The 24,936-nt window shown below is 39.4% G+C and overlaps 1 protein-coding gene across 1 annotated transcript in view; it reads left to right on the top strand.

Annotated features, from left to right (window-relative positions):
* The window catches only part of LOC119730093 (neurogenic locus notch homolog protein 1-like), a 72,145-nt gene that overhangs the window by 32,853 nt on the left and 14,356 nt on the right, over window positions 1-24,936 (top strand). Inside the window, exons 19-42 of the mRNA XM_038202876.1 lie at window positions 799-924; window positions 1,727-1,852; window positions 2,656-2,781; window positions 3,584-3,709; window positions 4,512-4,637; window positions 5,442-5,567; window positions 6,371-6,496; window positions 7,221-7,424; window positions 8,230-8,355; window positions 9,109-9,234; window positions 9,424-9,543; window positions 9,733-9,852; window positions 10,043-10,162; window positions 10,349-10,468; window positions 10,657-10,776; window positions 11,158-11,271; window positions 11,593-11,706; window positions 13,014-13,130; window positions 14,699-14,809; window positions 16,707-16,844; window positions 18,158-18,277; window positions 20,270-20,386; window positions 23,437-23,550; window positions 24,392-24,517. Coding sequence (XP_038058804.1) covers window positions 799-924; window positions 1,727-1,852; window positions 2,656-2,781; window positions 3,584-3,709; window positions 4,512-4,637; window positions 5,442-5,567; window positions 6,371-6,496; window positions 7,221-7,424; window positions 8,230-8,355; window positions 9,109-9,234; window positions 9,424-9,543; window positions 9,733-9,852; window positions 10,043-10,162; window positions 10,349-10,468; window positions 10,657-10,776; window positions 11,158-11,271; window positions 11,593-11,706; window positions 13,014-13,130; window positions 14,699-14,809; window positions 16,707-16,844; window positions 18,158-18,277; window positions 20,270-20,386; window positions 23,437-23,550; window positions 24,392-24,517 — 3,009 coding nt within the window. The remainder of the gene's footprint in view (window positions 1-798; window positions 925-1,726; window positions 1,853-2,655; window positions 2,782-3,583; window positions 3,710-4,511; window positions 4,638-5,441; window positions 5,568-6,370; window positions 6,497-7,220; window positions 7,425-8,229; window positions 8,356-9,108; window positions 9,235-9,423; window positions 9,544-9,732; window positions 9,853-10,042; window positions 10,163-10,348; window positions 10,469-10,656; window positions 10,777-11,157; window positions 11,272-11,592; window positions 11,707-13,013; window positions 13,131-14,698; window positions 14,810-16,706; window positions 16,845-18,157; window positions 18,278-20,269; window positions 20,387-23,436; window positions 23,551-24,391; window positions 24,518-24,936) is intronic.

Below are 24,936 nucleotides of genomic sequence, written 5' to 3'. Positions count from 1 at the left end.
GTAGGTCCAATTTGGGCGATTTACAAAGATTGCGCCACCAAGAGTTTGCTATTGAGAGTCCATTTTTGGAGAGTTCATACATGTACGTGTGTGTTCAGCAGGTTCCTCAGGACCTCGATGTGAAAGCCCCATTGGTAAATAAACAGTTTTGTTCTTTAGTTTGATCACCCAGATTGGAGTTGTTTTAAATACAATTTGGTTTGGTACAACATTAATTTGTTTTCCTTGCCTGAATGGTGGGAATTGTGTCCAGTCTGTCGTGGTGATCTCTTGCACTTGTCCGCTAACATTAACAGGAGATCGATGTCAAAACCCCATTGGTAATTAGCATATCCATTGCAAGTTTGATGACTTATTGGGGTGGAAAGTTTTTCAAATTTTCAAAATTCAGTTCTTTAATTAAAAGCTGTGAGTTATTCCCACATATCTTTTGTAAGGTATATTTGTTCACTTTTTATCGTTAACAAATGTACCTTTTCTTTTCTTTGTCAATATTTTGCATGATAAATCTGTAAAGTTTATCAAGTATATTTCATTGATATTAAATCAATCAATTAATAGGATATTGGATGTAGAAAGAGGGAAAACATGACGGATTACTTCATGTCGACTCCTGTCCATGGTTCCCTCTAATTGTCACACTTTTTTACCGTTTGTGTGGAAAGACCTATTTACAAATTCAAATCAATTTGTGCAAATGTTATTGCTTCCATTACTGATGTTACTCCAGTAAGAAGCAGTGTGCTTCAAAACCAAAACTTGCACACACTCAGAGACCGTTTTTTATTCACCTTTTAGCCCAAGATCCCTGTCAACCATCACCATGTCAGAATGGTGGCACTTGTTTCCAAGGCAGCACAACAGGCGGGTTCATCTGTACCTGTCCAACAGGCTTCACAGGAACTCAATGTCAAGACACAGTTGGTAAGTAGGTTCAATTTGGGCGATTTACAAAGATTGCGCCACCAAGAGTTTGCTATTGAGAGTCCATTTTTGGAGAGTTCATACATGTACGTGTGTGTTCAGCAGGTTCCTCAGGACCTCGATGTGAAAGCCCCATTGGTAAATAAACAGTTTTGTTCTTTAGTTTGATCACCCAGATTGGAGTTGTTTTAAATACAATTTGGTTTGGTACAACATTAATTTGTTTTCCTTGCCTGAATGGTGGGAATTGTGTCCAGTCTGGGGTGGTGATCTCTTGCACTTGTCCGCTAACATTAACAGGAGATCGATGTCAAAACCCCATAGGTAATTAGCATATCCATTGCAAGTTTGATGACTTTTTGGGGTGGAAAGTTTTTGAAATTTTCAAAATTAAGTTCTTTAATTAAAAGCTGTGAGCTATTCCCACATGCCTTTTGTACGGTATATTTGTTCACTTTTCATCGTTAACAAATGTACCTTTTCTTTTCTTTGTCAATATTTTGCTTGATAAATCTGTAAAGTTTTTCAAGTATATTTCATTGATATTAAATCAATCAATTAATAGGATATTGGATGTAGAAAGAGGGAAAACATGACGGATTACTTCATGTCGACTCCTGTCCATGGTTCCCTCTAATTGTCACACTTTTTTACCGTTTGTGTGGAAAGACCTATTTACAAATTCAAATCAATTTGTGCAAATGTTATTGCTTCCATTACTGATGTTACTCCAGTAAGAAGCAGTGTGCTTCAAAACCAAAACTTGCACACACTCAGAGACCGTTTTTTATTCACCTTTTAGCCCAAGATCCCTGTCAACCATCACCATGTCAGAATGGTGGCACTTGTTTCCAAGGCAGCACATCAGGCGGGTTCATCTGTGGGTGTCCAACAGGCTTCACAGGAACTCAATGTCAAGACACAGTTGGTAAGTAGGTTCAATTTGGGCGATTTACAAAGATTGCGCCACCAAGAGTTTGCTATTGAGAGTCCATTTTTGGAGAGTTCATACATGTACGTGTGTGTTCAGCAGGTTCCTCAGGACCTCGATGTGAAAGCCCCATCGGTAAATAAACAGTTTTGTTCTTTAGTTTGATCACCCAGTTTGGAGTTGTTTTAAATACAATTTGGTTTGGTACAACATTAATTTGTTTTCCTTGCCTGAATGGTGGGAATTGTGTCCAGTCTGGGGTGGTGATCTCTTGCACTTGTCCGCTTACATTAACAGGAGATCGATGTCAAAACCCCATTGGTAATTAGCATATCCATTGCAAGTTTGATGACTTATTGGGGTGCAAAGTTTTTCAAATTTTCAAAATTAAGTTCTTTAATTAAAAGCTGTGAGTTATTCCCACATACCTTTTGTAAGGTATATTTGTTCACTTTTCATCGTTAACAAATGTACCTTTTTCTTTTCTTTGTCAATATTTTGCATGATAAATCTGTAAAGTTTATCAAGTATATTTCATTGATATTAAATCAATCAATTAATAGGATATTGGATGTAGAAAGAGGGAAAACATGACGGATTACTTCATGTCGACTCCTGTCCATGGTTCCCTCTAATTGTCACACTTTTTTACCGTTTGTGTGGAAAGACCTATTTACAAATTCAAATCAATTTGTGCAAATGTTATTGCTTCCATTACTGATGTTACTCCAGTAAGAAGCAGTGTGCTTCAAAACCAAAACTTGCACACACTCAGAGACCGTTTTTTATTCACCTTTTAGCCCAAGATCCCTGTCAACCATCACCTTGTCAGAATGGTGGCACTTGTTTCCAAGGCAGCACAACAGGCGGGTTCATCTGTACCTGTCCAACAGGCTTCACAGGAACTCAATGTCAAGACACAGTTGGTAAGTAGGTTCAATTTGGGCGATTTACAAAGATTGCGCCACCAAGAGTTTGCTATTGAGAGTCCATTTTTGGAGAGTTCATACATGTACGTGTGTGTTCAGCAGGTTCCTCAGGACCTCGATGTGAAAGCCCCATCGGTAAATAAACAGATTTGTTCTTTAGTTTGATCACCCAGATTGGAGTTGTTTTAAATACAATTTGGTTTGGTACAACATTAATTTGTTTTCCTTGCCTGAATGGTGGGAATTGTGTCCAGTCTGGGGTGGTGATCTCTTGCACTTGTCCGCTTACATTAACAGGAGATCGATGTCAAAACCCCATTGGTAATTAGCATATCCATTGCAAGTTTGATGACTTATTGGGGTGCAAAGTTTTTCAAATTTTCAAAATTAAGTTCTTTAATTAAAAGCTGTGAGTTATTCCCACATACCTTTTGTAAGGTATATTTGTTCACTTTTCATCGTTAACAAATGTACCTTTTCTTTTGTTTGTCAATATTTTGCTTGATAAATCTGTAAAGTTTATTAAGTATATTTCATTGATATTAAATCAATCAATTAATAGGATATTGGATGTAGAAAGAGGGAAAACATGACGGATTACTTCATGTCGACTCCTGTCCATGGTTCCCTCTAATTGTCACACTTTTTTACCGTTTGTGTGGAAAGACCTATTTACAAATTCAAATCAATTTGTGCAAATGTTATTGCTTCCATTACTGATGTTACTCCAGTAAGAAGCAGTGTGCTTCAAAACCAAAACTTGCACACACTCAGAGACCGTTTTTTATTCACCTTTTAGCCCAAGATCCCTGTCAACCATCACCTTGTCAGAATGGTGGCACTTGTTTCCAAGGCAGCACAACAGGCGGGTTCATCTGTACCTGTCCAACAGGCTTCACAGGAACTCAATGTCAAGACACAGTTGGTAAGTAGGTTCAATTTGGGCGATTTACAAAGATTGCGCCACCAAGAGTTTGCTATTGAGAGTCCATTTTTGGAGAGTTCATACATGTACGTGTGTGTTCAGCAGGTTCCTCAGGACCTCGATGTGAAAGCCCCATTGGTAAATAAACAGTTTTGTTCTTTAGTTTGATCACCCAGATTGGAGTTGTTTTAAATACAATTTGGTTTGGTACAACATTAATTTGTTTTCCTTGCCTGAATGGTGGGAATTGTGTCCAGTCTGGGGTGGTGATCTCTTGCACTTGTCCGCTTACATTAACAGGAGATCGATGTCAAAACCCCATTGGTAATTAGCATATCCATTGCAAGTTTGATGACTTATTGGGGTGCAAAGTTTTTCAAATTTTCAAAATTAAGTTCTTTAATTAAAAGCTGTGAGTTATTCCCACATACCTTTTGTAAGGTATATTTGTTCACTTTTCATCGTTAACAAATGTACCTTTTCTTTTGTTTGTCAATATTTTGCTTGATAAATCTGTAAAGTTTATTAAGTATATTTCATTGATATTAAATCAATCAATTAATAGGAAATTGGATGTAGAAAGAGGGAAAACATGACGGATTACTTCATGTCGACTCCTGTCCATGGTTCACTCTAATTGTCACACTTTTTTACCGTTTGTGTGGAAAGACCTATTTACAAATTCAAATCAATTTGTGCAAATGTTATTGCTTCCAATACTGATGTTACTCCAGTAAGAAGCAGTGTGCTTCAAAACCAAAACTTGCACACACTCAGAGACCATTTTTTATTCACCTTTTAGCCCAAGATCCCTGTCAACCATCACCATGTCAGAATGGTGGCACTTGTTTCCAAGGCAGCACATCAGGCGGGTTCATCTGTACCTGTCCAACAGGCTTCACAGGAACTCAATGTCAAGACACAGTTGGTAAGTAGGTTCAATTTGGGCGATTTACAAAGATTGCGCCACCAAGAGTTTGCTATTGAGAGTCCATTTTTGGAGAGTTCATACATGTACGTGTGTGTTCAGCAGGTTCCTCAGGACCTCGATGTGAAAGCCCCATTGGTAAATAAACAGTTTTGTTCTTTAGTTGGATCACCCAGATTGGAGTTGTTTTAAATACAATTTGGTTTGGTACAACATTAATTTGTTTTCTTTGCCTGAATGGTGGGAATTGTGTCCAGTCTGGGGTGGTGCATTCTCTTGCACTTGTCCGCTTACATTAACAGGAGATCGATGTCAAAACTCCATAGGTAATTAGCATATCCATTGCAAGTTTGATGACTTTTTGGGGTGGAAAGTTTTTGAAATTTTCAAAATTCAGTTCTTTAATTAAAAGCTGTGAGCTATTCCCACATACCTTTTATAAGGTATATTTGTTCACTTTTCATCGTTAACAAATGTACCTTTTCTTTTCTTTGTCAATATTTTGCTTGATAAATCTGTAAAGTTTATTAAGTATATTTCATTGATATTAAATCAATCAATTAATAGGAAATTGGATGTAGAAAGAGGGAAAACATGACGGATTACTTCATGTCGACTCCTGTCCATGGTTCACTCTAATTGTCACACTTTTTTACCGTTTGTGTGGAAAGATCTATTTACAAATTCAAATCAATTTGTGCAAATGTTATTGCTTCCAATACTGATGTTACTCCAGTAAGAAGCAGTGTGCTTCAAAACCAAAACTTGCACACACTCAGAGACCATTTTTTATTCACCTTTTAGCCCAAGATCCCTGTCAACCATCACCATGTCAGAATGGTGGCACTTGTTTCCAAGGCAGCACATCAGGCGGGTTCATCTGTGGGTGTCCAACAGGCTTCACAGGAACTCAATGTCAAGACACAGTTGGTAAGTAAGGTTCAATTTGGGCGATTTACAAAGATTGCGCCACCAAGAGTTTGCTATTGAGAGTCCATTTTTGGAGAGTTCATACATGTACGTGTGTGTTCAGCAGGTTCCTCAGGACCTCGATGTGAAAGCCCCATCGGTAAATAAACAGTTTTGTTCTTTAGTTTGATCACCCAGATTGGAGTTGTTTTAAATACAATTTGGTTTGGTACAACATTAATTTGTTTTCTTTGCCTGAATGGTGGGAATTGTGTCCAGTCTGGGGTGGTGTTCTCTTGCACTTGTCCGCTAACATTAACAGGAGATCGATGTCAAAACTCCATAGGTAATTAGCATATCCATTGCAAGTTTGATGACTTTTTGGGGTGGAAAGTTTTTGAAATTTTCAAAATTCAGTTCTTTAATTAAAAGCTGTGAGCTATTCCCACATACCTTTTGTAAGGTATATTTGTTCACTTTTCATCGTTAACAAATGTACCTTTTCTTTTCTTTGTCAATATTTTGCTTGATAAATCTGTAAAGTTTATTAAGTATATTTCATTGATATTAAATCAATGAATTAATAGGAAATTGGATGTAGAAAGAGGGAAAACATGACGGATTACTTCATGTCGACTCCTGTCCATGGTTCACTCTAATTGTCACACTTTTTTACCGTTTGTGTGGAAAGATCTATTTACAAATTGAAATCAATTTGTGCAAATGTTATTGCTTCCAATACTGATGTTACTCCAGTAAGAAGCAGTGTGCTTCAAAACCAAAACTTGCACACACTCAGAGACCATTTTTTATTTACCTTTTAGCCCAAGATCCCTGTCAACCATCACCATGTCAGAATGGTGGCACTTGTTTCCAAGGCAGCACATCAGGCGGGTTCATCTGTACCTGTCCAACAGGCTTCACAGGAACTCAATGTCAAGACACAGTAGGTAAGTAGGTCCAATTTGGGCGATTTACAAAGATTGCGCCACCAAGAGTTTGCTATTGAGAGTCCATTTTTGGAGAGTTCATACATATACGTGTGTGTTCAGCAGGTTCCTCAGGACCTCGATGTGAAAGCCCCATCGGTAAATAAACAGTTTTGTTCTTTAGTTTGATCACCCAGTTTGGAGTTGTTTTAAATACAATTTGGTTTGGTACAACATTAATTTGTTTTCTTTGCCTGAATGGTGGGAATTGTGTCCAGTCTGGGGTGGTGATCTCTTGCACTTGTCCGCTAACATTAACAGGAGATCGATGTCAAAACCCCATAGGTAATTAGCATATCCATTGCAAGTTTGATGACTTTTTGGGGTGGAAAGTTTTTGAAATTTTCAAAATTCAGTTCTTTAATTAAAAGCTGTGAGCTATTCCCACATACCTTTTGTAAGGTATATTTGTTCACTTTTCATCGTTAACAAATGTACCTTTTCTTTTCTTTGTCAATATTTTTCTTGATAAATCTGTAAAGTTTTTCAAGTATATTTCATTGATATTAAATCAATCAATTAATAGGATATTGGATGTAGAAAGAGGGAAAACATGACGGATTACTTCACGTCGACTCCTGTCCATGGTTCCCTCTAATTGTCACACTTTTTTACCGTTTGTGTGGAAAGACCTATTTACAAATTCAAATCAATTTGTGCAAATGTTATTGCTTCCATTACTGATGTTACTCCAGTAAGAAGCAGTGTGCTTCAAAACCAAAACTTGCACACACTCAGAGACCGTTTTTTATTCACCTTTTAGCCCAAGATCCCTGTCAACCATCACCATGTCAGAATGGTGGCACTTGTTTCCAAGGCAGCACATCAGGCGGGTTCATCTGTGGGTGTCCAACAGGCTTCACAGGAACTCAATGTCAAGACACAGTTGGTAAGTAGGTTCAATTTGGGCGATTTACAAAGATTGCGCCACCAAGAGTTTGCTATTGAGAGTCCATTTTTGGAGAGTTCATACATGTACGTGTGTGTTCAGCAGGTTCCTCAGGACCTCGATGTGAAAGCCCCATCGGTAAATAAACAGTTTTGTTCTTTAGTTTGATCACCCAGTTTGGAGTTGTTTTAAATACAATTTGGTTTGGTACAACATTAATTTGTTTTCCTTGCCTGAATGGTGGGAATTGTGTCCCACGGTCTGGGGTGGTGATCCTTTGCACTTGTCCGCTTACATTAACAGGAGATCGATGTCAAAACCCCATTGGTAATTAGCATATCCATTGCAAGTTTGATGACTTATTGGGGTGCAAAGTTTTTCAAATTTTCAAAATTCAGTTCTTTAATTAAAAGCTGTGAGTTATTCCCACATACCTTTTGTAAGGTATATTTGTTCACTTTTCATCGTTAACAAATGTACCTTTTCTTTTCTTTGTCAATATTTTGCTTGATCAATCTGTAAAGTTTATCAAGTATATTTCATTGATATTAAATCAATCAATTAATAGGAAATTGGATGTAGAAAGAGGGAAAACATGACGGATTACTTCATGTCGACTCCTGTCCATGGTTCCCTCTAATTGTCACACTTTTTTACCGTTTGTGTGGAAAGACCTATTTACAAATTCAAATCAATTTGTGCAAATGTTATTGCTTCCAATACTGATGTTACTCCAGTAAGAAGCAGTGTGCTTCAAAACCAAAACTTGCACACACTCAGAGACCGTTTTTTATTCACCTTTTAGCCCAAGATCCCTGTCAACCATCACCATGTCAGAATGGTGGCACTTGTTTCCAAGGCAGCACATCAGGCGGGTTCATCTGTACCTGTCCAACAGGCTTCACAGGAACTCAATGTCAAGACACAGTTGGTAAGTAGGTTCAATTTGGGCGATTTACAAAGATTGCGCCACCAAGAGTTTGCTATTGAGAGTCCATTTTTGGAGAGTTCATACATATACGTGTGTGTTCAGCAGGTTCCTCAGGACCTCGATGTGAAAGCCCCATTGGTAAATAAACAGTTTTGTTCTTTAGTTTGATCACCCAGATTGGAGTTGTTTTAAATACAATTTGGTTTGGTACAACATTAATTTGTTTTCTTTGCCTGAATGGTGGGAATTGTGTCCAGTCTGGGGTGGTGATCTCTTGCACTTGTCTGCTAACATTAACAGGAGATCGATGTCAAAACCCCATAGGTAATTAGCATATCCATTGCAAGTTTGATGACTTTTTGGGGTGGAAAGTTTTTGAAATTTTCAAAATTCAGTTCTTTAATTAAAAGCTGTGAGCTATTCCCACATACCTTTTGTAAGGTATATTTGTTCACTTTTCATCGTTAACAAATGTACCTTTTCTTTTCTTTGTCAATATTTTGCTTGATAAATCTTGATATTGGATGTAGAAAGAGGGAAAACATGACGGATTACTTCATGTCGACTCCTGTCCATGGTTCCCTCTAATTGTCACACTTTTTTACCGTTTGTGTGGAAAGACCTATTTACAAATTCAAATCAATTTGTGCAAATGTTATTGCTACCATTACTGATGTTACTCCAGTAAGAAGCAGTGTGCTTCAAAACCAAAACTTGCACACACTCAGAGACCGTTTTTTATTCACCTTTTAGCCCAAGATCCCTGTCAACCATCACCATGCCAGAATGGTGGCACTTGTTTCCAAGGCAGCACATCAGGCGGGTTCATCTGTGGGTGTCCGACAGGTTTCATGGGAACACGATGTGAAATCCCCACTGGTAAATAACCACTTAAGGTCTTCAGTTGGATCACCTAGTGGTCATCTTTAAAAAAGGAATTTTAAGAGCAACTTTTTTTTCAATGTATAAACATATGTACAAATTTGGTTTTCTTTGTAAATATCTGATATGATCCATCTGAAAAGTTTGTACTGAATTTGTCATTTGTATTTCACCAATCAATTATAGATCCCTGTCAACCATCACCATGCCAGAATGGTGGCACTTGTTTCCAAGGCAGCACATCAGGCGGGTTCTTCTGTTCGTGTCCAACAGGTTTCATGGGAACACGATGTGAAATCCCCACTGGTAAATAACCACTTAAGGTCTTCAGTTTGATCACCTAGTGGTCATCTTTAAAAAAGGAATTTTAAGAGCAACTTTTTTTTCAATATATAAACATATGTACAAATTTGGTTTTCTTTGTAAATATCTGATATGATCCATCTGAAAAGTTTGTACTGAATTTGTCATTTGTATTTCACCAATCAATTATAGATCCCTGTCAACCATCGCCATGCCAGAATGGTGGCACTTGTTTCCAAGGCAGCACAACAGGCGGGTTCTTCTGTGGGTGTCCAACAGGTTTCATGGGAACACGATGTGAAATCCCCGATGGTAAATAAACACTTTAGGTCTTCAGTTTGATCACCTAGTGGTCATCTTTAAAAAAGGAATTTTGAGAGCAACTTTTTTTTCAGTAAATAAACATATGTACAAACTTGTTTTTTGTGTGTAAATATCTGACATGATCCATCTGAAAAGTTTGTACCAAATTTGTCATTTGTATTTCACCAATCAATTATAGATCCCTGTCAACCATCACCATGTCAGAATGGTGGAACTTGTTTCCAAGGCAGCACATCAGGCGGGTTCTTCTGTTCGTGTCCAACAGGTTTCATGGGAACACGATGTGAAATCCCCGTTGGTAAATAACCACTTAAGGTCTTCAGTTTGATCACCTAGTGGTCATCTTTAAAAAAGGAATTTTAAGAGCAGCTTTTTTTCAATATATAAACATATACAAATTTGGTTTTCTTTGTAAATATCTGATATGATCCATCTGAAAAGTTTGTACTGAATTTGTCATTTGTATTTCACCAATCAATTATAGATCCCTGTCAACCATCACCTTGCCAGAATGGTGGCACTTGTTTCCAAGGCAGCACATCAGGCGGGTTCTTCTGTTCGTGTCCAACAGGTTTCATGGGAGCACGATGTGAAATCCCCGTTGGTAATAACCACTTTAGGTCTTCAGTTTGATCACCTAGTGGTCATCTTTAAAAAAGGAATTTTAAGAGCAGCTTTTTTTCAGTAAATAAACATATGTACAAACTTGTTTTTTGTGTGTAAATATCTGACATGATCCATCTGAAAAGTTTGTACTGAATTCGTCATTTGTATTTCACCAATCAATTATAGATCCCTGTCAACCATCACCATGCCAGAATGGTGGCACTTGTTTCCAAGGCAGCACATCAGGCATGTTCCTCTGTTCGTGTCCAACAGGCTTCACAGGAACTCGATGTGAAAGCCCTGTTGGTAAGTTACCACTTTAGTTCTTCTGTTTGATCACCAAGTGTTTCTGTCCCCCGAACAAAGTTTTGGGGGACACTTACTAATCCTAAATTCTGTATCTCTGTATCTCCTTATGACCGTCTGTTAAAGTTTAGGCTATCTTTTTGAGAAAAATTGGATGCAGTGTCCCTAGGGGACCCTAGGGTCACTGCAACACAAAACATATAAGCCTAGACTGCAAATAAAGGCAACACGTGATTTGTGGATCACTTGTTAAATGCAGTGATCATCCGTAAAGGAGAATGTTCAGGGCACACGTTCACTTTTCATTGTAAACAACTTTACCTTTTCTTTTTTGTTTATCAAAAATTCCTCTTTTTTTAAAATAAAATTAATCAATTACAGATCCCTGCCAACCATCACCGTGCCAAAATGGTGGCAATTGTTTCCAAGGCAGCACATCAAACCAGTACATCTGTGTGTGTCCAGCAGGTTTCACAGGAACTCATTGTGACGTTGGTAAATAAATCTCAATTTCTTGTGAGGAACGTTCAAAGTAAGGGCAACAATGGCTCAGATTTCAAGACACTAAGCAGTATTATATTGTAATAAGGGAGCACTTTCCAACAGCTAGCTGGCGCCCTACAAATTTGACTTTGCAGTCGTGCGTGTGCGTCGCATTCGCGTTCGCACGATGTTACGCATGTTACCAGAAATAAGGGGAAGTTGTTTATCCTGTGTAGAGGATCCGTGATTTGATCAACACCAATTTGAAAAAAAAACAAACAAGTGCACTCAAGAAATACTTATTTTGCTCATTCATATTCTGCCACATTTTAGCTGGCTGTCAGCCCAATCCATGTCGGAATAACGGAATATGCAGCTTTGTGGCAAACCAGGCTTTTTGCCAATGCTTCAACGGCTACACTGGACAATTCTGTGCAACTCCTCCAGGTACGAGATTCTTTTTTTCAAAACTTGTGCAAAAAATAACATTGGACTCAGAGAATATATACTTTGTACTGTAGTCTTGTGGATGCATTTTTAAGTCTGATCCAGGCTTTCCAAGCTGACTGGTTTGATGTTTAGTCTTGAGTCCAAATTTGTAATGGTTTCAGCCTTAACAAAAACCCACTTTAATTGCAAGTACTGATGTGTCACTGAAAATAGTGTGGAGAAGAAAAATCAGACATAAAAGTTTATATTGTACAAAAATACTAAACTGACTTTTTATAATCACCATAATGTATAACGTTGATACCAAACATATTTTGATTTCCTAACCCTCAACTTTCTTTTCCCAAATTGCAATGTATAGCCCCAGTCACACATTTACGTTTGGAGCTACGAATATCCACGATTTACCAAGAATCAATCGATCACAATGAACCATCGAGATTCGTGGAGAAGTCAACTTTCTAAGAATGCACTACGGTTTCAGGACGGATAGCCACGGCTGTCCTAAGGTTTCTGTACAAATACACCACGGTTTGTCAAGAATATAAACGGATTGTTGAAGAATATCGCCGGTATTACTAAGAATAATGACGTTAACGCCATGGTTGTCTGCGATTGGGCCATAGATGACCAAGGTTTTCCTACGAATAAAGCATACATATTTGTAGTACAACCTTGGCAGAACCCTAGCATATCCGGGCATATCCGTAGGACAGTCGTATAACGATCTTGTAGAGATATTCTACCACGAATGAGCTACGAATCTCCAAGAGTACGAATAACACTACAAATTAGTGCGGTTGTCCTACAGATGTCCCACGGTTGCACTATACGGATTGATTTTCATGACGATTCACCACGGAAGTTTGGACAAGTTTAAAAGTTCCGTAGCCCCTCCACGAATACCCAAGGAAGATGACGGACAACCACGGACGTACTAAGGATGAATACAGTATTCCCACGGTTTAACACGAAGTTTAAACCGTAGATATCCGTAGCTCCAAACCGTGAATGTGTGACTGGGGCTCATGTCATGTCAAGGGGTTGAGGAGTTGTGATCAAAGGTCGTAGCCATTGCCAAAGCTTTCATAGTATGCCTACTGAAGGAATATACTTTTGTTAATTCTCCCTCCCGTTATAAGCGCAGCTATGAGCCACAGACAGAGATCTCTTTGTTTTGTGCATTGCAGCTGCATCTTTGTGTATTTTGATTGCCCCCCTCCCCCTAAGTTGATCATCTTTTCCCCTTGTCAAATAGTGACGCTAATAACCTGTAACTCCTCCTTGGATATCTATTTGTGTAGATTTATGTGCCATCAATCCGTGTCTGAATGGCGGCACCTGTAGGCAAATTTCTGATCTGGTGCACATGTGTGTCTGCCCCATTGGCTACAACGGGGCAGACTGCGAAATTCCACCGGGTAAGTTACCATCATATTTGTTTAGGAGCATGCCCGAAATGGTCTCCAAATAAACAACATAAGTACACGTAATTTACAAAACAAAACCAAATTGTATACTGATGGTTGCATTTAACCAAGTGTTCGTTTTTTTCACAGCAACTCATAAGAATTGAACAAAATTTGAATACAAAAAAAAAAATGGGAGAGCGGTTGAAAATGCTTGTGAAGTTTTGACACGTTTTCATAGGCTGTGAAAATTATGATCCTTTTTCTTGAAATCCTGCCTCTAATTTCAAAGCCTTAATTAGCAATGTCCCCCATCCCACATGGAGCAGGAGTAGGTTGGGTAAAGTCCTAATAGCTATTTTCATATGTCACTTGTTAAATTTATTTTTTAACCCTTCCATGCTTGAATTGGCATGGTGAGATCATAGAAGCAAACCGACCGAACAATTGATCACTTCATGAATTGAATGGTTGCTCCTGTAAAGTAATGGGGCTCTCTAAACTCCCAATCAATTCAGCATGCAAACTTGGGCCAAGTTCGGGCAAGGACCATTAGTCGACTAGAGGTTGATTTGTGACGTACCTTATGCCTGCGCACTAATAGCAACATGCGAACGTCTCTAGTCAAACGCTGGTCAAAATGTCATCGCAAAACTTCTGGATCCTGGCTCTCTGCTAGCGTTATGAATGCGCGCGGCTATTGGTTACCAGCGAAGCAACCAACCCCAGTAGGCTGGTTCCAAATAGTCGACTAGCGTAGTCAACCACCGTCGACTAGACAAAGTTTGGGCAAACGTTAGTTAACCATTGGTCAACTATAGTCCTTGCGCGAACTTGGCCTCAGCTCCGTGTGCCAACAAAAGAGGGCGTTTTTTTTACCACTTTTGAGAGCCCCGTGGACGGGACACACAGCATGTGTTCGTGCGCGAAGTATGCACAACTTCTTCAATATGCCAAAGTTATTAGCTACAGTGCGCGTCTTTGCGTAAGCATTGTCGGCACGCGAATGTGTTCGAATTTATCTTGCAATGGTCTCCCAGACTAATCCCCGCCCCCAATAACTTTGAAACATTCGAAATACGCAGTGGATGGACTGGGAACCAATCTAGGTCTCCCCCAACTCTCCTTTTGTGGTTGTTGAAAAGGTCTTGTGCATGGAGCCCATAGGGTTAATGGAACAAAATAAAGTTGATCATTAGGCCAAAAAAAAAAGTCTCCGGTTTCTGGTATGGAGCTTGCCCCAAAAAGTGGCTTTTTTTTTTTTTACCGATTTTTTCCTTCAAATGTCGGCTGATGACTGCAAATGGTGCCCGACTAAATTTAGTGCAAATAAATGGGAGTCCAGAGAGGCCACATAAAGCTTATTCTCGATCGCAACCCCATCTAAAAACACGTTAAAATTGTGCAGCAGCAGGATTCCAGTCAAAGCAGTGAGTTTGGCGGTTTTGAGACATCATCTTTCATTGAAAAAAAAACTTTTTCATTTTGCCGATGCGCATGGCTACGGCGACGCGCGCATACCAGAAACCGGAGCCTTTTTTTGTGTGCCTTATATGACTATAACAATATGCAACTTTCAGGTATTTGCTCAAGTCAGCCGTGTCTGAATGGAGGGACCTGTTTTGATCAAATGACAAGTTTCAACTGCATGTGTACTGCTGAGTTCACAGGTCCTACCTGCAACATTCCCGGTGAGAACATTTAAAAAAAAAAGAAATCTTTTCTATCTGATACTATCCTGTAGTGTACCGTGTCAGAACATTGGATCTCTTCAGTCAGCCAATTTTGATGAAAATTTTAATGTCTGTGTGGTTTGTATGAACAAGGATTTGCCAAAGATATGGGACTTTATAAAAATATAACAATTATGTGTTTGAGAGCGAAAAAATTAAAGTGGTTAAACGAACCAGGAGCCAATTTCACGAAACTTGTCTTATCTTGCAACTCATCTTAGGACTTAAGATGAGTCCCCGCTCGAAGATTGATCTTAGCTAAGACGCGTTCTAAGATTGATCAAAGACGCATCAAAACTACCAATTTGATGGCTCTTTCATGTTTGTTTTTACCGCTTGACAATTTACCGCTTGACAGTTATTGGAAATAAACGCGCAAGACCAATTTCTTGCGCGCGAAATTGGTTTCTTTTCAATGACTTTTACGTCAAGCGGTAAAACAAACATGCACATGCACATAGAACAAGAACTTTGGCCAGAAAAATTACTGTTCTCAATAGATTTTAAACACAAGGTAGTTCTACACAAGATGCGATAGAGTCATTCTTGGTCCCCATTTCGTCACTCTATTTTAAAAAGTCGACTAGTTGTTGGCATATAATTACATCTTGTAAATAATTTATTTTCATTAAACCTACCCACATATCAGAAATCTTTTCAAATCTGTCTCTACAGCGGTTTTCTTTCTTGAAACTATTACTCTAAGCCAGCATTCGTCTTTAACAAGAAGATATTGTAATGATTTCCGGACGACTATACAAATGAGCCTAGCATTAAGGAGATAAGGTGACCCTCAGACCGATCTTAAGAGAAGACGAGTTCAGCTTCCTTGCTAAGGAAGATAGGATGTATTGAGCATCTTAAGTTTGGTGAAATCGATCTTAGGACGAGCCGCGAGTTGAGACAAGTTACCCTTCCTTAGATGCATCTTACCATTTCATGAAATCGGCCCCGGAACAAGGACTGTACCCGTCTGGGATGGGTGTCTTAATCACTCACCCAGGTTTGGTTTGATTGCAAGTGTATGCATGCTTTATGCCACTGATTTTCCCCCAGACAGCAGATTCACTGATGCAGGTTGTGGGTTTGAGTCCACATCCACGGACCATCTGTCACAGCAAAGCAAAATTCCTTCTTTTGCCATCCCCAGACATTTAACATCCCATTAACTTCCTGATTTCCAGTGTCATTCACCTTGCACACCCATGGCTCCATACATGCACATACCCTCTATTCCGTTGTGTCACTTTCTCACCTTATCTCTATCGGTTGCCTCTTGAACAAAAATATTAACAAAACTGACCATTCAAGATGTGGTAAAAATATGATAACCTAATCCCTTTTCTTTCCTTAACATCCTTATATTTTGTTTGAAATGAGTGGAAAGATCCCAGTTGTTCCACCGTAACTTTGTACTTCCACTCTGTTTTCCACGAACTGCTTCCACTCATGAGAACTAAGATGTATTACAGGGATGTAGTCTAGTCCATCACTTGTCCCTGCAAGTCCATCACAAGTCCTCCAGTCCCAATTCAACTTGGAAGCTATTTGAATGAGCTTTGACAAAGCATTCCTTTGTAGTTGTTCATCCACTGTGCTGGTGACTGGACATGTGTTGGACTTGGTGACTAAATCCCCGATGTATTTCCTTCCATCAAACTATCATTTGTGCATCAGCTGTTACTGTATGTCCATCATTGTTTTCATTTGTGCCTGTTTTCCCCCCATTCTTCTGCACGTGACATTTCTATGCTTATTTCACGTGGCGTTACGGTTTAGTCTGTCTCTGTTATTCGTGTTCATCCTGTATCCATTTCACATACCTGCATGTCGCCTTTCCATTCATTCACGTCAGTCGACAATACCCACCCGTGTAACCCAAGCCCCTGCCAAAACGGGGCAACATGTTACAGAGAACATGAATCGGAGATCACCTACTTCTGCTTTTGCACCGCCAACTATTTTGGCAAAACTTGTCAAACTGTGATCCCTGGTAAGTTCAGGTGCCTGTCATCATCATCGCTCCCCTTCTGGCTTGCTGGTAGTTCCTGGCCGCATCTCACCTCTAACAAGACTTTAGTTTTCTGTTTGAGTTGGGGTTGGGGAGGGGAAAGAGAAATAGAAAAATGGAGCCTAGTGGAGGAAAATGTTTGGATTGTGCTGCATTTGTCAGTAAGTAGATTTCATAGATATTGCAGAAACTAACCACCTGAAAGCAAATTTTTCCTGGTGCAGAATAAAGTCCAGTCTTCAAATCAGTAGATATATGCCAATGTGACTGTTGACATTGGCTTACTGGTTGATCATTCTTGTTCCGTACCCTTGCACATTGCACATAATTTTAAAGAATTGTAATGCAAAATAATTATGACTGACCTTGGTTTAAAAAAAACCCAAGGCTTGTACAAGAACTGCAACCATGTGTTGCTTGAGAATAATAATTTCCAAACTGGTGTTTTATTTGGTGGAATTTTGCCGTACTCTGATAAAATAGACCACCCATTATCATTGCTGCCTTTGCTGCTACATTTGTTTTTAATGAGTGGACTAAAACAAACGTAGCTATTTTAGTGGCGTAAACAAAACAGCTTGCTCATATACATTTAAAAGTGCAGCATCAATACTTCAGAAAAAAAAAGCAACATGGATGCCATCTATAGTCTTATAGATCATCGTTCATCATGATAATAGTTATAGTGTGGTGCTTCTATAGAGCTGTATACCAAAGTCTCAAAGCGTTTCACAACATGAATTATCTTCAGGTCGGGTAAATATTTACTGATATAGTCACCTTGAAATAGACACAAAAGCCTAGAACAGTGCAAACCTGAACACAGTGCTTTAAAAGCTGTCAACCCAGTCTGTGTAGCCAGGCAAGAATGGAAAATTATAAATTCAAATTATCCTAACTGAGATTTCAAATTTAGATGCAGTGTATAGAAAAGGTAGTTTAAAGCTACTTTGTTAGTCCATACTGATTTACATTTTGTCCTTGATATGGGTTTCGTGCGCTGCCATCAGCGAAAGAGGGCACCCTTTTACCTAGCAACGACGTCCCCATGGGTGGGACATTTAAGCTGGTTGACGCGCACCGTTCCTTGTGTGTGACGCACGTACACCAGCAGCTGCAGGGGATTTGTACAATGTACACGCAGCGGTACGGCCGCGCGTCGCGGCAAAATTGCAGTCAGGCAAGATGGCGTCGGTCGGTCACCCCAACTGTACTTTCTTTGCCGGTGAGGGGGTACTTGTGAACGGAGCGGATAGTATCAATATTTCTGTTTCCTTTTTGTCTTTTACTCACAGCGGGTACTGCATGTGACTCTAGCCCATGTCAGAACAATGCTGTCTGTTCACCTTACGAAGTTGGAAGAGGCTACGCTTGTATTTGCCCTCCAAGATTCATTGGTGTCCATTGTGAAATCTGTGAGTATATCTCTTTAGGCAAAGTTAATTGATGCCTTTATTATTTTCTTATGTTGGCATATGTGCCCGTATTGGAACAGTTATAGGAAAAAAAAATGGAACCTGATGCCACTTCCGCAATTGTGTACAAAGTCTATGGAGAGTCCAGAAAAGTATTTCCTAACAAAATTGGAAATGTTTCTCAGTCCCAGATTCATGTCTTATCATTTTTGCAACGAATGACCTTCATTGAGATGATATAAGAAGAAAAAGTGACGTCAGTCTGCAACATTTTTTCCCAGGTTATATTATGTGAGTAAGTGTGCTACAAGATGAGTTTCCAGAGATTTTGAATCAATCACAGCAGTGGCTGACAGAGATAACATCAGCTGAGTGAGTGTTACTATCCACTCTACAAATTGTCAGTGCTGATTAAATTAGCCAAAGCCCCCATCTTTTGACCACACCTTAAATAGAATCCACATTGTACTTTACTGACACTGCAATGGAAATGTGTATGTTTGATGACCCTTCAGAGCTAGGTGTGATTGTTATCTCATGTTATTTGCGTAACAATGTCAAAATAACCTGTGAAAACCTGTATAAAAGTTCCACTGCGGGGGTACTATGGCATTCAACATATATTCACCAGGCTTTGTTTGCTTGGGTTGAGCTGATGAGAGCCTGGAATGTTCACCACATTTCTCTTTTGTAATCAAGAAACAAGAATATTACTCATTAAAGCTAGAGTCCATCATTTGCAGCTATCTGAAAAGTAACTGGCGTCATTATTGTTGAAAAACATTCTTGGTTGAAAGGTAGTAAGGGGACTAAACTCCCTGTGAAATTATTCTTTCTGGCAAGCTGTCATTTTGAAGAAATCAACAAAAGAAGGCCTTTCCATTGCAACGGTGCTTCTTAAGATGCACTGTAGGAAATTTAAATTAGTAGTTCGTTTTGTTATTTGGCGAGGCGCGCGCGGTTGCTATAATTTGTCGGATCAGTGTTTGACATCGCGTAGCTGAAATCGGCTCAGTGAGAACGTGTATCAGAAGCTGAATTCAGGCCCAATTCAAAACATGATTCAGCAACTTTTGATTTGAAATCGAGATCCTAGAATGCTCTTTTTCTCGGAATATACAGCTGAAGCTGAGCTGAAACTTCATCAGGTAGGTTAGTTGTTCAGTACCCTCCTTTAGATTTTGAGCACTTTCGTTGCTTCAAACGAACAGAATGCATAAATTACAAATGATGGACTATACCTTTAATGTGTAAGATTTTTATAAGTCATGTAAGATTTAATAATGTTCAATATTAGGTTTTGCCCTTCACTGACATATTTTATGTTGTCCCAAGTGATTGTGAGAAAAAAATCACTTGGGTGGGACTGAAACCCACGACCTCCTGCTTATTGCAGACGTCTTCTCTTACCAGTCGATCACCAAGCTTGCCCGGGTCGACAGGTTGGTTAGAATCTGATATGTCAGCGGGTATCGCAATGTCAGTGAAGGTCAAAACCCAATATTGAATTGTATCACCCCGACGCAAATTCCATAATTTAATAATGTGTTGCTTAGATTGGAGTAAAAGACAAAGTTGGTTCCAGATGTTCAATAGAAACTCTGCTCACTTTTTAACTGAGTACTAGGAACTGATCATCGGGTATTATCATATTATTTCGACACATCATGGGTGGCTAGTGCATAAAGTGCTTGCCTCTCATCATTGTGGCCCGGGTTCGATTCCTGGCTCGGACCATATGTGAATAGAGTTGTTCATTGATTCTCTCCTGTGCCGCGAGGGTTTTTGTACGGGCCCTCCGGTTTTCCTCCCTCCGCAAAATTCAACCCTTTCGATCTCTGGCTGTGCTCCATGGTCAGACAAAGCTCGTATGGCGGCAGCCTGAGGCGTCTTTACATTCCTTTGGCTCAACCATGTTGAAGCCATGTCACATAACCTGAACCCCATCTCCACTTCATCAGAGAATAACTGATTATTTGACTGGTCATCTAGATCAAATGCCGTGTGAATCGTCGCCTTGTGAGAATGGAGGCACATGCCAACACAACGGTTTTGGCTTTTTCACGTGCGTGTGCCCTGCGGGTTTCACTGGGAGAGTGTGTACGACTGGTAAGACAGACTTTCTGGAGTATCCCCCTATTCTCAGGGGATCATCTTTGACCCTTTAACATTGTCGTAGTTTGCCGTGGGGCAATCACTGATAATGATACTAATGACATTAATGACATACAGCAATTGACGTCTGGACTAACGTTAGTAACGCCCCTTAGACAACCCTATGAAAATGTGTACGTTAAATTTTGTTGTCTCAGATTTTGCGCGTTCCGCGTCCATTTGAGTATTATGCAATTCGACAATATTTCACAAGCTGCATTGACGCGATACCACCACGATAGGTCAAAAATTGATAATTTGCATGCGCTTTTAAAATTTTGTTGGGGGTGTTTGTTTGGTATATGGGCTTGAACGGGCTTGGACTGAAGGCCGGTTCAAACAAATGCTAATGTGAATGTGAAGCCAATTGATGTTTTGAAACATTTGACATGCGTTCCATTTGTAACAATTTGCAGCCCGAATAATTGCCATGATGTCACAAATATGTGTTCATGTTCGCTCTCAGGTCGATTTTGAACCAGCCTTTTTACACAATCATTGCATATTAGAGATGCCATTCTGACTTCAAATTTGTTACAAGTAGTGATCCTTACAATCAAACAGCCGGTGTATACCGTGTAAAGCTCAGTCATTCAGTATTTTATCCCATACTTTCTACAGTGTCACAAACTGCTGCAAATGGCAGAATAAGACTTGCACCAGACTTGTCACACTTGCAATGCTGCATGTTACAAAACCTTGTTCCTCTTGTTACTTTGTGGGCTAAAATGAGTTATAAATTTTAAGAGTACTGGTGGGATGGCATAGTTAATTTTTCTAATGAAGTACCTTTGTACTTGATCTAATGGTGTACATCTGTAGTCAGTAGTAGTTTAGGACTTGACAGTAGTTTTTACACTTGCCAGTAAGCTCAGATTTTTGATATCTGCATTTTGTTTTATGGTTCATTCTATAAATTTGGGGTGGCATTTTTTCCTGTCCCTGTTACATCTGACATCTATGATTTTATAATGCTGGCTGCACTCCTTAATGTATTCTTCCGCTAAGAGTGATTATGTGAAACAATCGACCTACCCCCCCCCCCCAAATAGTTTGAAGATGTTTGTAATGACACATGACTGGCAACTTACAAAGTTCAGAGGTATTAGGGGCAGGAAATATGCCACACTTTGGACCCTAAATTTATAGAATAACCCTTATTGCTAGACGTCACCAAGAACTTGGTTTGCGTCATCTTTTATACTGACGATGCAGCCATTTGAGCATGGTTCGGACTTGTGGTAATACCACAAAGGCTTTTTGTCACTTGATTGGATATCCAATGATGCTGCGAACATGCACGATATCACATATTGTCACTGATGAGCATATAGGGTATGCGTATGGCTTGATGTATGAACGATTTTTATCTATAGCCCGGTTCATACTTCACGCGAAAGCGAAGTGAAATTTGTGACGTCAACAATACGTTCGAAGCGCGTCCACCATTGTTGACGACAGGAATTTCGCTTCGCACTTGCTTTCGCGTGAAGTATGAACCGGGCTTAACTGTGCAAAAACCGTAGCCTCTTTGCATGAATACCAGGCGTATATGGCGGCAATCTGTTCAACTATTCAAGAGCCGCGCTTTATGCTGTCTTTGTAACAAGCCAGTTCGGTATCTCGATGAAGTAGTCCAAGTCAAAGGTCATTCGGTATAAGGCAAAAAAAAAAAATAAGTCGGTCTCTGGTCAGCGCGTGCATCGATTTTAATCATGCGCGTCAATCTTTTTTTTTTCAAAATGTTCCGCGGTAGCTCCAACAGCGCCCTCTATTGCTGCACTTCCTCAACTTTTTCTACCAAAGAACACCAAGGAATTAGAAATTGCACCAAGGCAAATGATCGAGAGCACCAAGGCAAATTATGGAGGACACCAATGTTCATGAGGACACCAAAAAAGCAAAATAGTACCCCACCTTGTCTGTACAATCCAAGCTTGAAGAAAAAAAAAAAAGCCAAAAAAAAAAAAAAGCCCCGTCGCCGCGTCAATTCCGGAACTTTGGTCTGACCAGAGACCGACTATTTTTTTTTTGCCTAAAATGGAAGCGTCTTGTATTACCGCAATGTTACCTGAACGCCCATACTATAATTCACATGCGAGCATCGTGCTTCCGTCTCCTTGCGCGTTCATGTGTGTTCGATGAGCATTTATTCAATTATCCGAAAGACCAGTGACCCATTTCGTTGCGCGCATGCGCAGTTGAAATGCTGAACTGGTTTATTGAGAAAATACTTGTGCGCAGTCTTGGGTTCTAATGGTATGATTTTGGCTGTATTTTTAAACTTAGTTTTGTTCTTTGCATGAGTGCACGTTAACCTTATATAACTAATATTCTTCAACAGATGTTAATATTATGTTAACTTCTTTGCTAACCTTTGCTGTTTGTGCATGATCTTGATCTTGACCTTGATGCATGAATGACTAATATCTTATTTCGCAGAGCAGCATGGAGGAAACACACCTTAAATGATTATCTGATTAAACACTTAAAACACGCTGTACGTTGATGACGGACGACATTCAAATTTTACACGTTTTATGCAAAAAAAGTTGTCAGGTTGTAAATTGCTTTACAGAAAACCGGTCAGTTCCATTTTTACAGTACGACGTTCAAACCATTTTCTTCAGAAGTAATATCATGGAATGCTTAAAAGCAAGCACAAGAGTTATTTTCCAAGAACGAATTGCTGTGTGATTGCTACTACATGCATGATTAGCCACCTCCTTGATGTTTCCATTCATTTATTAATTCTGCCATTCACCACTAATGTAGTATATCACCAGTCAATGATATAAATCACCCAGTTATTTAAAATCATTTAATCATTCATCCTGACCCATTACAATTCTACTAATGATAGCAATCTTCTAGCTGAATCGAAACTTAATACAGTCTTATTTCAAAAAGGATATTGAAATTTATCCCATATATTCCCCTGATTTGAGGAAAAGTTTTGACAAAAACTGATTTGTCTTCACACTGTACGTCTTTCTTATACACAGCTGTGGATGCCTGCATATCCTCACCCTGTAGGAACGGAGGGATGTGTGCACCAAGTGGCGACGATTACATCTGCACTTGCCCTCCGGGCTACATGGGCAACAGATGCGAAATTTGTAATTAATTCATTTTCTTCTGCTATTTAGTTAATTTTCTGGGTGTAGTATAAAAGAATATGTACTGCTTAACCATTTCAGAGGCAGTTAATAAATACTGTAAATGAAATGTTTATTACATGTAATCATGGTTGTAGGTCAGACTATTTGTCTGACATCCCAATTAGAAGAAAATGCACTTGTTTCTTTCAAACATTTTCACAACAAGAAGTAGAAAACAATTTGGGGGGAAAAAGTCATCTTCCTGTAGCATCAAGAACTACTTAAGGAGTTACTTATCATATGTGACCACATTCCACGAGTCTTCAGGACTTTCTTTTACTGTTTCATTTTCCATATGCATTAGAAAGAATATACTCAGCTCTTCATGTCGATATTGGACTCAGTTTGACAAGTACTTGTCTTAAGACATGTAAATCAAAAATAGCTTACTGCAGGCAACATTGTACCAAGGGCGTCAATCGCTTCTCAAAAGTTTGGGGGGGGGGGGGGAGGAACATAACTTGATCAGAACTAATGCGAGCGCAAAGAGCAGGTCCCGAACAATTTTGGATTCTAGATGCTCTGTGGTGCAATCTGAGGCAATTTCTAACAACTTCAACTATTTGTTTTTAGCAAAAGATCATCATTTAAACATCATTTTTGAGTTTGGAGTCTTTGTATTAGCTATTCTGAGCTATAGAACCAAATGTAGGTAACAACTTTTATTCAGGGATGAAAAAAGTGGGGAGGGGGGGGGGGGGTTACAAACGATGTGATATCCCCCCCCTCCCATGGACCCCCTTTGTCTTATTTTGACCAACGTAACAATAGTTGCTTGTGGAATCTATTTCCTCCCCAGACCGCCCGTGCAGCTCCAGCCCCTGTTTGAACGGCGGTACATGCACTGAAGACTCAACTGACATTGATGGCTACATATGCACCTGCGCTGCTATGTTTATGGGGAATAACTGTGAAGTAGAAATGCGTAAGTTGAATTTCTAGTCTCTATGTATGCTTCTTCACACTGATATTACTAAACTGAATGCCTTTAACTACTTATCTAATTAAACTAAATGATCATATTGATATGGTTATAGCATAGAGCTATTGTAAATTCCCATTACTGTAGGCCTACCTTTTATGAGACATGTTTTCGACATAAGTTATACCCTAGAGAGACACCGAACATTAGGGAGATATTTCTATGTCTCCCTAAAGTCACAACTCCTTTTTAGAGGCAAAGGGCTAGATCGATTGCTTGTGGCCCAAAACATAAATATACCAAAATTTGTGGGGGTAGGATAAGAGAAAAATTGGGGTTAGGGGTCATTAAAGTTGGAAAAAAGTTGCACGGGAATGTTTCCCTAATGTGCCATTTCCCGTAATAATTATTACTAGAGCGCT

Source organism: Patiria miniata, unplaced genomic scaffold, assembly GCF_015706575.1.
Source record: "Patiria miniata isolate m_02_andy unplaced genomic scaffold, ASM1570657v1 HiC_scaffold_22, whole genome shotgun sequence".
Taxonomy (NCBI): Eukaryota; Metazoa; Echinodermata; class Asteroidea; order Valvatida; family Asterinidae; genus Patiria; species Patiria miniata.
The sequence above is the reverse complement of the archived record's forward strand: the minus strand, read 5'-3'. Positions and strand labels throughout refer to the sequence as shown.